General features: G+C 28.2%; 1 protein-coding gene across 2 annotated transcripts; it reads left to right on the plus strand.

The window, feature by feature from the left end:
* The first annotated feature begins 2,323 nt into the window (after positions 1-2,323).
* Positions 2,324-7,036, plus strand: LOC111623577 (epithelial splicing regulatory protein 2-like). Of its 2 annotated transcripts, none has more exons than XM_023366204.1 (4): positions 2,324-2,717; positions 2,782-2,977; positions 3,086-3,360; positions 5,469-7,036. In XM_023366204.1, exons 1-4 carry the CDS (start codon positions 2,700-2,702, stop codon positions 5,625-5,627), a joined length of 648 nt encoding a protein of 215 aa, XP_023221972.1. In that variant the 5' UTR covers positions 2,324-2,699; the 3' UTR covers positions 5,628-7,036. The 2 variants fall into 2 exon arrangements, with proteins under 2 accessions (XP_023221972.1, XP_023221973.1); XM_023366205.1 differs by having other exon boundaries at positions 2,330-2,717; positions 3,086-3,288.
* Positions 7,037-12,677: the final 5,641 nt, after the last annotated feature.

A 12,677-nucleotide genomic window follows, 5' to 3' on the forward strand; every position in this document is an offset into this window, starting at 1 on the left:
GCCGTTTAGAGGTAGCATTATTCGACTGGAGGTTCGACTATGATAATTTCTTTAGCATAACATAATAACTTTAACGTACTAAAAATAAAAATGATATATACTGTATAATTTAAAGTACGACGTTAATATTCTCTTTGTTAATTACAGATGTATTGCATTAACAAAATTTAATAACTTTAATCAAAACTTTTAAATTAATAAAGCATTTCCATATACTACGATCTATTACGAAATATTGTATTAAGAAATTGCATCATATACTTTTTTTACAATAAGACATAGTCATGATTTATACATTGCATAACTAATGGCTATAAATGCAGACATTATTTTATTATTTTGGAGTTTCCATACTAATTATACTTATACATATTGATTTGTAGAAAAGATTATAAAGAAAATTTTCTTAACATTTTTAACAGATATAATTTATAAATTCTAGTAATTTTTAATGGTATTACGTAATCAGTTTTTTTTGCCANTATCTAAAATTAAATTTATACAAGCGATAACAAACTGAATCTCATATTAATTAGTTCTTAGTTCACATAACCTAGTTAGTTTAAAGCATGAAGTTTTATTATAAAATAACATGGAACAGAGAAATAAATAATTGTTTATCATGGTTTAATATTATACTAATTGATGAACTGTTTCAAATTTCATACTGTTTTATCCAAGGTGACAAATTTATTTGTTTGTTGTTTATGACAGATTGAAATTTATTTATTAACTAGTATATGAGATAGGGGGGAAAAAGGTGAAATTAATGGATTCATCCTATTGACACACCAGATTAAACAAGTGGAGATACAGTACCTCCATTTTTATCTCTCACAATGCATAATGTAAATACCTTTTTTTTTTCTACGAAGTGAACAAATGATACGCTTTATATGGATAAATTGTATTTATTTTATAAATTAACTATAAAGGAATTTCTCCAAACTATACAGAAATGAGTTTAATAACGTAAAAATCGAACAAAAAAGTTTGATAAATAATAGTTTAAGATTTTCTTGGCGAATGGCGAATTAATGGACTAGCAGCTGCTTGACCATTTTAATTGACCTTTAAGTCGGACTGTAGTCCAGGTTTGGTGATAACACCGACCTTTGCCACCTTCAGGCAAATTTTCGTCTAGACATTGGAGCAACGATGCGTGGACAGAGGCTGTTAACAACATTTTTATATATGATTTACACAAAAATGAAATTTCTTCCCAGGAGAGCGAATAATTAACTTTGTGAAAAAATCCCACGGTGGGAATTAGTAATTATTTATTTAAAGTTCGTTGTTATTCAAATTTTTAAACGTTTTATTTTGCTCGAGTGTCACTGGAAAGGGTCAGCTCGGCTGCTGGAACGTAGACAAACAGGTATTGGACCCAGTTCAACCTGTTCGCGTCCGTTGTCTTGACGTAGTTGTGAGACGACCTCTAGCGAATATTTCACTTGTTTCAACCCTCACGGGAAGCAAAATTGATTCTAAAGTAATTAAATTTACGTTTTTAACTAAAAATACAGTCGATGTCCATGAAAAGGAATTTGCGTGTTATTTATTTATTTATTCTAAATTTATAAGAATTTATGATAAAAAATAAATAAATTTTTAAATTATTTTAAGTTTATAAAAAATTTTCTGCTTACTAAAATATTAATCTCCTGTAGAATTTTCAAGCTTTTCTTTACTGTGTGGAATTTCCAGCTGTTGAGATAAATTTACTTTTCCTAAAACTTTTTAGATATATCAGAAATGATAAATACCTTAAATTTAATAATAGCATCTAAATTATTTGTATTATTATTCATTGTTTTTATTATTTTTTTATAGGCAATATAAGTTTCGAATTAATGATATAGTATAATATTTTAATCAAATGTTAGGTTTTATTTGTAGAATCTTTCATTCAGTCGCCACCCCCGTTTTAAAAATAGATTTCCTTTTTATACTAAACTGGTGTTCTCTATTGTGCTATTGTTATTTAAATTTGCAGCTATTCTATGATTTTCGAATAATGTAGGCGTTGTGATTATAGAGAAATATTTACAGAATCATATAAAATTAATATTTATAATAGTTTGTTGTTGTTTTGTGTGCTTACCAAAAAATAATTAACTTTCTACTACTTAAAAATTGTATAATTTTTTTCTTTTTAAACGAATAAATCAACAGTTGGTATTTCTACATTCTTATTATAATCCAAACATTAAAAATTCTTTAATTTATCTTATTGCTTTTACATGAAAAAACTCACATGTTTCTCTGTGAGATAATTTTTTCAATTCAGTATTAACCCAAAATCTTATTCACTTTTATAATCTACTTCTCATTTCTTTAGGAATTCTTCGAAGCATCACAGCTGCTCTACAAATCTTTCAGATACGTCTCTTTTCTTTAATTTCTTTTCCGCTTCTGAACTTTTCTATGCAGCATAACAAACTGTTTAAACATTTTTAAAATGTTAATTTTAATCCATTCAGGTATTAAATAGAAGTTTAGATCCTCAGAGCTACGATCAGCCTCAACCATTAATTGCCAATCTTCCTCAAGTCCCTTTATTGCCTCAACAGTTGCTTCCTTCTGGATCTCGAAGGGATTGCATTCGATTAAGAGGCCTTCCTTATGAAGCTCAAGTTGAACATATTCTAGAATTTTTAGGAGAATATGCTAAAAATATTGTCTTCCAAGGTGTTCACATGGTGTACAATGCCCAAGTAAGTGTTTTTACGTTTGTTAGAACGTCAAATTTCCAGGTTATTCTAATGAGAACATTATTAGGGTCAGCCTTCGGGTGAAGCTTTTATTCAAATGGACTCAGAGCATTCTGCATATATCGCTGCGCAACAGCGACATCATCGATATATGGTGTTCGGAAAGAAACAGCGATATATCGAAGTATTTCAATGTTCCGTTGACGATATGAATCTGGTATTAACCGGAGGCATACCTGTACAAAGACCTTTATTTGCATCAGGTAAATGCAATAAATTTATATTACTTGAAAAAGTACAAATATTAAATAAATAAATATATATATAATAAAAATTGCAGTGGAGTTATTAATTTATATTTTTATTTACAGGTGGTCTATTAACGTCTACGAGTGGAGCTGTACTTCCGTCTGCGTATGGAACTTATCCTTATGTCCAATCGGCTCAGGTGCTTCCGACTTTAGCACCTCTTACGCCACGTGTACCAACTTATTATACACCTATCTTCTACTGGCCATATCCCAGTCCTCCAGTATCGCCTACAACTTATTATCCGCACACTGGTCCGACCATGGTAATTCTACGCGGTCTACCATACACTGCTACTGTGGTGGAAGTTCTCAACTTTTTCCAGGGTATTGCTGAGGTTAGGGGGCTTCTGTCGCTGGTTATGGCTACTAATAAGTTAACTATAACGTTTAGTTGCATGAAATATCGCTTCAGAAATTGGTGACTCTATAGACGGTTAACTTATTAACTAATTTATCTAATCTTGTATTATGTTTAAAGTTTAGAATATAATATTAATTAAGTAGTTTTGCGAACATATTGCATATAAGACGGCTTTAGTTGTTAAGGATTTCACTATGCTTGCTCTGGGTTTACTATTCTTTAGATCTGAAATTTCATTAGTAATATTTTTAGTAAAGAATATAAAGAAATAAAAAATATTAAACTATTATAAAATTTAAATTAAGCAAATAATTGCTTTACATTTTAAATTTTATAATAATAATAATCATATATTAACCGAATGATAATGAAATAAGTGATTTGGTTAATGGTAACCAAATCATAAATACATTTAGAAAGGATCAGTTATGATTTGAATTAAAAGTAGACTTTTATGGATTGTTTGTCCACAGATAAATATGAAAAACTATTATCCTTATCTGGGATTAAGTTTTAGTCATATGTCATGTCTATAGAACTATGAAATTCCTCTGATTCTTAATTCATTCTGTTAATATAAGGATTACAGTTAAGTAAAAGATAAAGCCATTTTAAATTTTGTAGAAATTGAAACTTATCATAGATAATGCAACATTGATTCTGTTATAAAGATATCTTAAGTTTAAGTTGGAGATAAATAATCTTTACTATAAAAAATATTAGAATTTATTTTTCAAAAATCTCGTTTATTTATGCTTTATAATAATTCATAAAATCGTAAACTATTTTTAACGTATTAGAATTAAAATAAATAATCGAGTATTTTAAAGTATATTCCACCAATTTCATGATTAGAAAATGAAAAATTTGTCAAATGTGTCATTTGTACTACATGTAAATATATATATTGGAAGCAATAGCGTATCCGTGGGCCCTGGGCTCCTTATCTTCGTAAATAAATACATAAAGAAAAACTCTAATAAATACAGGAAAAATATTTTAATGTGTCAAACACATTTATATATGTGTATATATAATACATAAAAGTTTACTCATCATACAAAGTACTAGTGGCTACGTTCACAATGATCCAGGGGCGAATGTAGGCTTGCATGTTCGAACTGAACCCCCCAATATCCGTTCAAGTTACTCTACTGATTGGAAATCCGTAATTATTCGTAGGATTTCACATTAATTTTTTAAAAAGAGGGAATATAAAACTTTATATCAAAGTACACAGAAGAAAGAATAATTCAAATGGGTACAAATTACCATTTACTAATTTGTTTATTTTTTCATTGTAAAGTCGAATAAGTTCGAAACGAAAACTTTCTCTCTTGTTTTCTAAAATATTCGAATTAATCAGTTTCGAACAAACTGATTAATTCGAATATTAATTTAAAACATTAGGTGTTTTAAATTAATATTCTCTGTGATTTTAATAAATAACTAGCTTTCGTGACATTGGTTTCCAGACTGAAACCTTCAACCTTTGTACTTAAATGAAAATCAAGATAAGTTTATGTGGAAAGAGAAATTTTCTGAAGAAAATTAATTCTGAAAATAAGGCTGAAACAATAAATTGCATTTGGAATAAATACAATTTTATAGGTCTATACATCAACTCGGAAGATTTTTAAGGCGAGAGGGCGTCGATGTTGGTTTTTTTTTATAATATAAAAATTTATATATACGTTAATATATGGGTTTGACATTTTCGACTTTTTGTCGTTCTAGTTACCGTATTTTTTAATCCTCGTTAATATTTACGAACGATAGCCGTATTATTTGAAATCGGGTCAACTTGTCTACTGAATGTCTCGCCTTGTATCATTTTAAATTTTATATCGGGTCTATTCGATTGGTTGAGATAGTGCACATTTTTACGTCATCTTGACGTCATTACGTTAGTTTTACAATGAATAATTCTAATAAATGACGTCAAATTTACGTAAACATGTGCAATGTCTCAACCAATCGAACCAAGACCTATTATCTCGATTATATATTCAATTCGATGCCATCTGGTGTCTTAATTATTATTTTTTATTCAATAATAAATTTTGCATATTCACTTTTCAGCTGTCACCGGAATGCATTCAGTTGCAGAGGAACGGCGACGGTCGACCTAATGGAGAAGCTTTGGTGACATTCCCCAGTAGAGCCGACGCAGAACGTGCAATCCAGGAAAAGAATCGTCATAACATGGGAAATCGCTACATAGAATTATTTATGGCATAACTCGACCAATAGGATTCTTCCTGCCAAGACACGTGACGGCCAAGTCCGCCAAAAATTCGCCATGACAGGCTCTTTGTAAGATTTTTAATTTTTTTTTTTTTTTTTTTTTTTTTTTAAGTGTCGATATTTAAAAAAAAGAAAAAAATGTTTATCGTTTGCTTATTTTCTAGCCTTTATTCATAATTTATTTATATAATGCTTGCCACCTAGACTATTTGTCTGGCGTGAAAAATTTTTAAGTGCATTCAAAGTGCCTTACAATGTACAATATATACATATATATACACTAAATATTTTTGTATGTGTTTGTATTAAATCATCGCCGACTGTATGTCCGTCCATGTAGTAGTGCCTTAGAGACGCGTTCTCAAATTCTGCGCAGATTCCGTCGAGTATTTGTGTTCGATTTATAGAGCTCATGTAAAAAGATACAAAAGAAAAAAAAAATCTATATTGAACAGTTTGAGAAAGTAGAATGGCTTGCTACAATGCCATGTGTGGATATTTTTGTTGATTAAAGTCTGCCAAAGATATGTAGGTGTACCAGCATGATTCGTCTCGTGTGTTCAAAAAAAAAAAAACAAACAAAAAAAAAATATTAGCATTAGTCAGTTATGTAAAGTTAACGCATGCTCGGCGTATATAATTACTATATTATTATATTAATTTTATTAATATTTTATTAATATTATTGTTACTATTTTATGATATTCTTAAATACATTTAGAATCCATATACAAAACCAGGTATAACTGGTTCCATAATCCTATATTTTTGAAACGTGTATATTTAGCATAATTACTAATAAAACATCAATGATCTGCACTTTTTTTAAAAAATATTAAGTCGCTTTTTTTTCCGATATCCCTAGTCTTGTTTAAGTGAGTTGCTCTCACAAAAAAAATATTGTTAGTGTAGAGCTAGCGCAATTGCTGTCTATGTATGGTCCAGTCGAACCCTAAGAAGTGTGATGATAAATTTTAATGTTAGGTCCATTTGTGTGTGGCCGAGAAATTCCATTTCTTCAACTGGTTCCCATATATTTTTACAACAGCATTTACGTTCTCTCTACTCGTTAGATATTGCATTGATGCAAAATTGTGTATCTTTTCTGATAAAAAAAAAATTGTTATTGTTCCGTATCGTATATGTTTTATACGTCAAAAAAAAAATGTACATGTTCGTTATTAATTTTGAGATATTCCAATGTCAATATTTGTGATCCAATCAAAATACGTTGGAAAATTTCGGAGAGTGACGGCCAAGCGCAGAACATCTCTTTTGAGAGGATGCAATACTTTCTGTGGCTTGTTAAATCGGCCTATGCAATATGATGTGTATATTTTTAATATTTTTTATGTCTGCTTGATTTACTTGATTGAGAAATAAAATTTTCATTGTATTGCAAACATTTACGTTTTATTTTTATTTACTTTTTTTGTTGGGTAGAACTAAATCACTTGAGTTAGAATTTAATTTAATAATTCTTCTTTCAATTACTTTAAAATCCTTGAAATTTAATCTAGATATGTGAAGTGAAAATGAAAATAACTGCCGTTTCTTAGCTAAATGGTGGACTTTTGCGCCTTAATTTACTCCTGTGTGAAGGGCTAAGTCCAGATCAGAGTCGCCATCTAGCAGAGATTTGAATCAATCGAGAATAGAAAAATTAATGTTGTAATGTATTTATGTAGACAATTTGATAAATTAACTTTGAAAATTAAAACGTTTTTCTTTTCTCTGATTTAATCACATTGAAAATGATACCCCGAGACTTTGTTATAGACTTCAAGGCCATTTTAGAATTTTGTTTTGGGGATAAGACCTTCAAAAACCAAATCCCTGTAAATATGAAACCGTGTTTACATATCGAAATGTTATTGACTAGTCTAAATTCTTTTAGTAGAAGCTATAAACTATCTACACGTATTTGACCAATTAAAAATAATTTTGCGTTAGTAGAAAATAAAACAGGTTAATTATGTTAAGACAATTACAACAGCTAAACCTATAACGAAACGCGAATAAAATTCTAATGGCTAAAGATTATTATTTAAATTAGCATCATATGTATTGAACTAAGCTCAATAAACAAAATAGATAAATAAAATTTCCATTTAAAAGTTATACTATCGATGTTATTGATCAGTGTATTGTCAAACCTCTGAACAATGGTCACTGGCAGGAACGTAAAAAGAAATAAAAAACGGTCGTTATTTGGAGGTTATTTTGTATGCATTTGAAAAACGTTCCTGAAAAAATGGCCGCCGTTTAGAGGTAGCATTATTCGACTGGAGGTTCGACTGTGATAATTTCTTTAGCATAACATAATAACTTTAACGTACTAAAAATAAAAATGATATATACTGTATAATTTAAAGTACGACGTTAATATTCTCTTTGTTAATTACAGATGTATTGCATTAACAAAATTTAATAACTTTAATCAAAACTTTTAAATTAATAAAGCATTTCCATATACTACGATCTATTACGAAATATTGTATTAAGAAATTGCATCATATACTTTTTTTACAATAAGACATAGTCATGATTTATACATTGCATAACTAATGGCTATAAATGCAGACATTATTTTATTATTTTGGAGTTTCCATACTAATTATACTTATACATATTGATTTGTAGAAAAGATTATAAAGAAAATTTTCTTAACATTTTTAACAGATATAATTTATAAATTCTAGTAATTTTTAATGGTATTACCTAATCAGTTTTTTTTGCATTTTTCATTGGCGAACAGAAAAAGATTGACATAGAAATGCAAGTGTATGACCTAAATTTAAATTTTGGAAAAAATGACTGATTTAAAATAAAGTATTTACTCGAATGAAATGAATGTAAGCATAGGAAATAATAATTTTTTGAATATATAATTAATTTAATTTAATTTAATTATTAAAAATAAATTCAATTAATTATTTTAAACAAAATTCTGAAGACTGAACACAAATTTTAATGTTATTTCATTCAATATATATAATGAATTTTTAATTACTTGGTAAATAATAAAGGAATGTATCCAGAATTATTTTCTATAATTGCATACTTATTACACAATATTTGATTTTTTCAAATATAAATCTACAATAAATTAAAGAAATTAAGTACTTATTCTTAAGTGCTTATTAAGTACTTTTCCTGAAAGGAATAATTTGAATACATGTTTTAAAAATTAAAAAAAAAAAAAAAGCTTTTATTGGTCATGCTTTTCGAGATTGGAATGGAGGATGATGGAGGTGGCCCACTCTCTTTACATCATTACAATGAATTTACACACACATATTTTAAAATCTACATTTAGTTACGTTTATCGGATTTCGTAGTGGGGAAAATGTCACCTCGTAAAACATCATTAAAATGCATTGTTATTGGACTAAGTATGTCCACTAAATTTCAGCCTTCTATCTTAATTAGAAGTGGATGAAATTTGAGTTTCAAGATTTGAAGGCATGATACAAAATAAGTTGAATAAAAGCGTTTAAAATAAACAAAAATTCTTTATCTCTGTCTACATATTTGTATGGCTTTATCAGTGAATTTATTAGTGCAGGAGCTTTAAATTTTCGGGATTAGCTTGAAAATAGCGGAACGTCTAATGTATGTTGATACAAATTCTGGACTTATGAAGAGGAATGAATACTATAAATACCTTACCAACTTTATATGAGGCATAACAAATATACCATTTTATAAAAAATAAAATCCCTTTTTTTTCTAATTTTCTTTTTGTCTAAATTTGAATGCCTATTGAGTTGTTTTGAACTAAAATACTGATTTTTTATATAATTTAAATTTAACCAGATTATATTTTAAAATTCTTTCGTATAGTATATAACGATTTTTTATTTTTGATATAGATTATCATTACATAGATTACTAATGTGAATTTAATTTATATTATAGTGTTGGACGTCGGGCATCAAACAATAACACTGATAATTTAATTTATCATCTCTCGTTAGTCTTATACTGTATATCATTTTAGTAGACATGAACAAAATATGAGCATTATACTCATTTAATAAAATTATATATCACATATCATTAATTACTGTATTTATAAAATGAAACAAAATCGATCTGTTTAATTTTCTTCTAAAATTCTATAGAAATGAAAGAAAACGTCATTTATTATATTCATGCTAAGTTATTTATATAATTTAAATAATTTAAAGTTGATTAATAATATATTTAAAAAAAATAGAATTGCATTGAAAATCTTTCATTAAGAGCACTCAGGTCCTTAATGAGGACCCCCCTCGGTGGCACTCAGGGTCGTCCAGAGAGTGAGCTGCGGATTTTTTTCGGAACAGAAGAAAACTTAGGGACCCTTAACGATTCCCACTCCTATAACTTAATGTTATTTTTACTAAAACAAAAATATCTTTAAGAATGCTTTTTATTAATAAGCAAACATTCTACGTATTTTATTTGTTCAAAAAAAAAAAAAACATTGCAAAGGAGCCCCTCTACCCCGTACAAGCACTCGACTACCCTGTTCTTACTTATTTCTATTATTTTCATCAAGAGATGTTGAAAAAAAAATATTCTATATTTATTTCAGATTAGATTGTAAAGTAATAGAAACAAATCTGTATATTTTTATTATCAGTGCTTTAAATATTTTTTGTTTAAAATAATTGAAATCTTATTTGAAATTTATTCAATATGCCGTTACAAAATTCTCAGCCTGTTGCTAAAGATAAATAAAAATAATAAGATCCTTACTAACTTGTAAATTATAAATTATATATATTTTATGTTATTCAATCGGTATTTATTATATTATGTTTTTTATACAGTATATTGTTGTATTTTTACAGATAAAATTTAAAAAATGAGTGTAACTGCTATCATATTTGTAAGATGACTTTCAAAAAGCCTATTTTCCCTACCGAAGAGTAGGGCAAATTGGGTGTTTGGGACCCGAGCCCAAGCGTTAAGCTTTACAGTTTGCATAAATAATACTAATATTTTAACAATTCATAATGTGTTAATAGCATTTCATCATCTAATATGCTTTATAATGAAAAAAAATTGTTTTTCTTGATACGTACAGTACATAAAAGCTGGCGATTTCCCATTATTACTATGCAAATCGCCAGTTAATATCCTCAAGCACTTATTCTTTTATGACTTTTATTTCACTTATATGGGTACATTGATTGAGTTACTCCAAATACCCGTCATCCTTATTAGCGAAGGACGGATTTTTACTGTGGTAAGTTACAAACATATAATAATTTATAAATATTTTTATTTAAATAGATTAATTGTAATTAAAACAAAAATTTAAATTTTAAAAATTCGTTTTAAATATAAAATTTAATATATTTTTATTTGGATTAGAAATAGTTAATCCTTAAAAAATTATTAATTTTTTTTTTATCCTATGGGTACTAAGAGGGCCTTTTACTCATACCCATCGTAGGCTTGACCAGGCCCACAATGAGGAACTGGGCCCGACATAGCCAGATCAGACTGTTCATGAAACATTTTTTAGGAGTCACTCAGCCGAATTCGTTCCCGGGTCCCCCGAAGAGGTAGGACCACCTCAGACATCCTGCTGTCTAAAAAAGGATATTATGATAACGAATGCTATTCGAAACTCGATGTTTTGATCAATAACGCCAATTTCATTTTATATTGAGTGTTTATGCGTACGTTTTCTAGTGAATGTTTGCCAATTTTTATTTACAATGCGTACTTTAGGCGTACAAACGTATCGTTCTTTAGGCCTATTAATTTCGACCATAGACAGAAAAACAAGTATTGCTGTAATCGCATGCCCTATTTCTGATATCTATTTCATGTCACTTTTATTTCATTACGAATTTTTGCCCTTCGGACATTTTAGTAGAAAATATTCAGCTGTGGCTTTACTGTCACGTATTTACATTCCCGGGAAGAATTTATTTTAAGGAAATTACTGCGATTATATGGAAAAAATTTTATATTAAACTTCGACGAAAATCATTCGAAACACAAAACTAATTTTCCAATAAACTCGAATGTGATATCTAATATTTCTATTTACTTCAGTGATTTTATTTTATATTTCGAAAAATGTAAAAGAAACTTCTTTCGTTAGAAACAAATAACTTATGCATTAGATTGCCTCAGTTTTGCATATTAGATACAGCAGACATTTGACAGAGGCACACGCCTCATCCATGTGGAGTCTGCCAATGTAGATGAGGGCTAAGAACGAATGCTAAATTACGAAACATTAAAATAGAAAGTTCACATCCACCATTTTTTATGACTGGTGTCAAGTATTATTACGTTTTATATCTATGAAATTGTGTCTAACTATATGTTCGTATCTATGATATTATTACATTATGTATATGTCTAGATTGTACATAGTTCGATCTTATCCACATTTACAAAATGCAATTTCATATAATTAACTTTCAGTTTTATTTATTTAATTATTGCTAAAACATTTTATAGAGTTTAGCTTTAACTTTTGATGTATTATATATATACATATATATTTTTTAAATTTAAATATTTCCAGTTCTTTAACAATTTATTAAATTGTAGGAATTATAATATAAATACTTTTATGGAATTAACTTTTTATCAAAACATTGTGTATCAGCATAAAAGTATTGACATGAGAGGAGCTAGAGCCCATTCTTTGGAAGGACACGAGATTAAAATAGGAGTGATCACTGTTTCTAGTAGCTTTTCGATAAAGTCACTCTAAGAACTATCAGTAATTACAACTAATTATATCTATAAATAATGTACGCATCCAAGCTCAAAATTCAATAATTTTCCCTGCCAACGTTGTGGGAATATTTTATGCTCTCTAATCCAAATGTTGTAGAAATATAACATTAATTATTTAAATAAGTCTACTGATGTCTGAATGTTTTCGTTAAGTATATTATTAATATACACAAAATATACCACAATCAAGTAAACAACATTTACAAATACCATTTGATATCATGTATATATCAATTTATAAATAAAAATATTGTCATTACATTAATGAACTCGATCATAAACTGT

This window comes from Centruroides sculpturatus, unplaced genomic scaffold (assembly GCF_000671375.1).
Source record: "Centruroides sculpturatus isolate CEXI.00-Female unplaced genomic scaffold, Cexi_2.0 scaffold16, whole genome shotgun sequence".
NCBI lineage: Eukaryota > Metazoa > Arthropoda > Arachnida > Scorpiones > Buthidae > Centruroides > Centruroides sculpturatus.

Bases quoted from the DNA above. Each gene is read 5' to 3' on its own strand.
- LOC111623577 (XM_023366204.1), top strand. The intron at 2,978-3,085 runs GTAAATGCAATA...TTTTATTTACAG, and splicing joins AAGACCTTTATTTGCATCAG to GTGGTCTATTAACGTCTACG. The intron at 3,361-5,468 runs GTTAGGGGGCTT...TTCACTTTTCAG, and splicing joins TTTTCCAGGGTATTGCTGAG to CTGTCACCGGAATGCATTCA.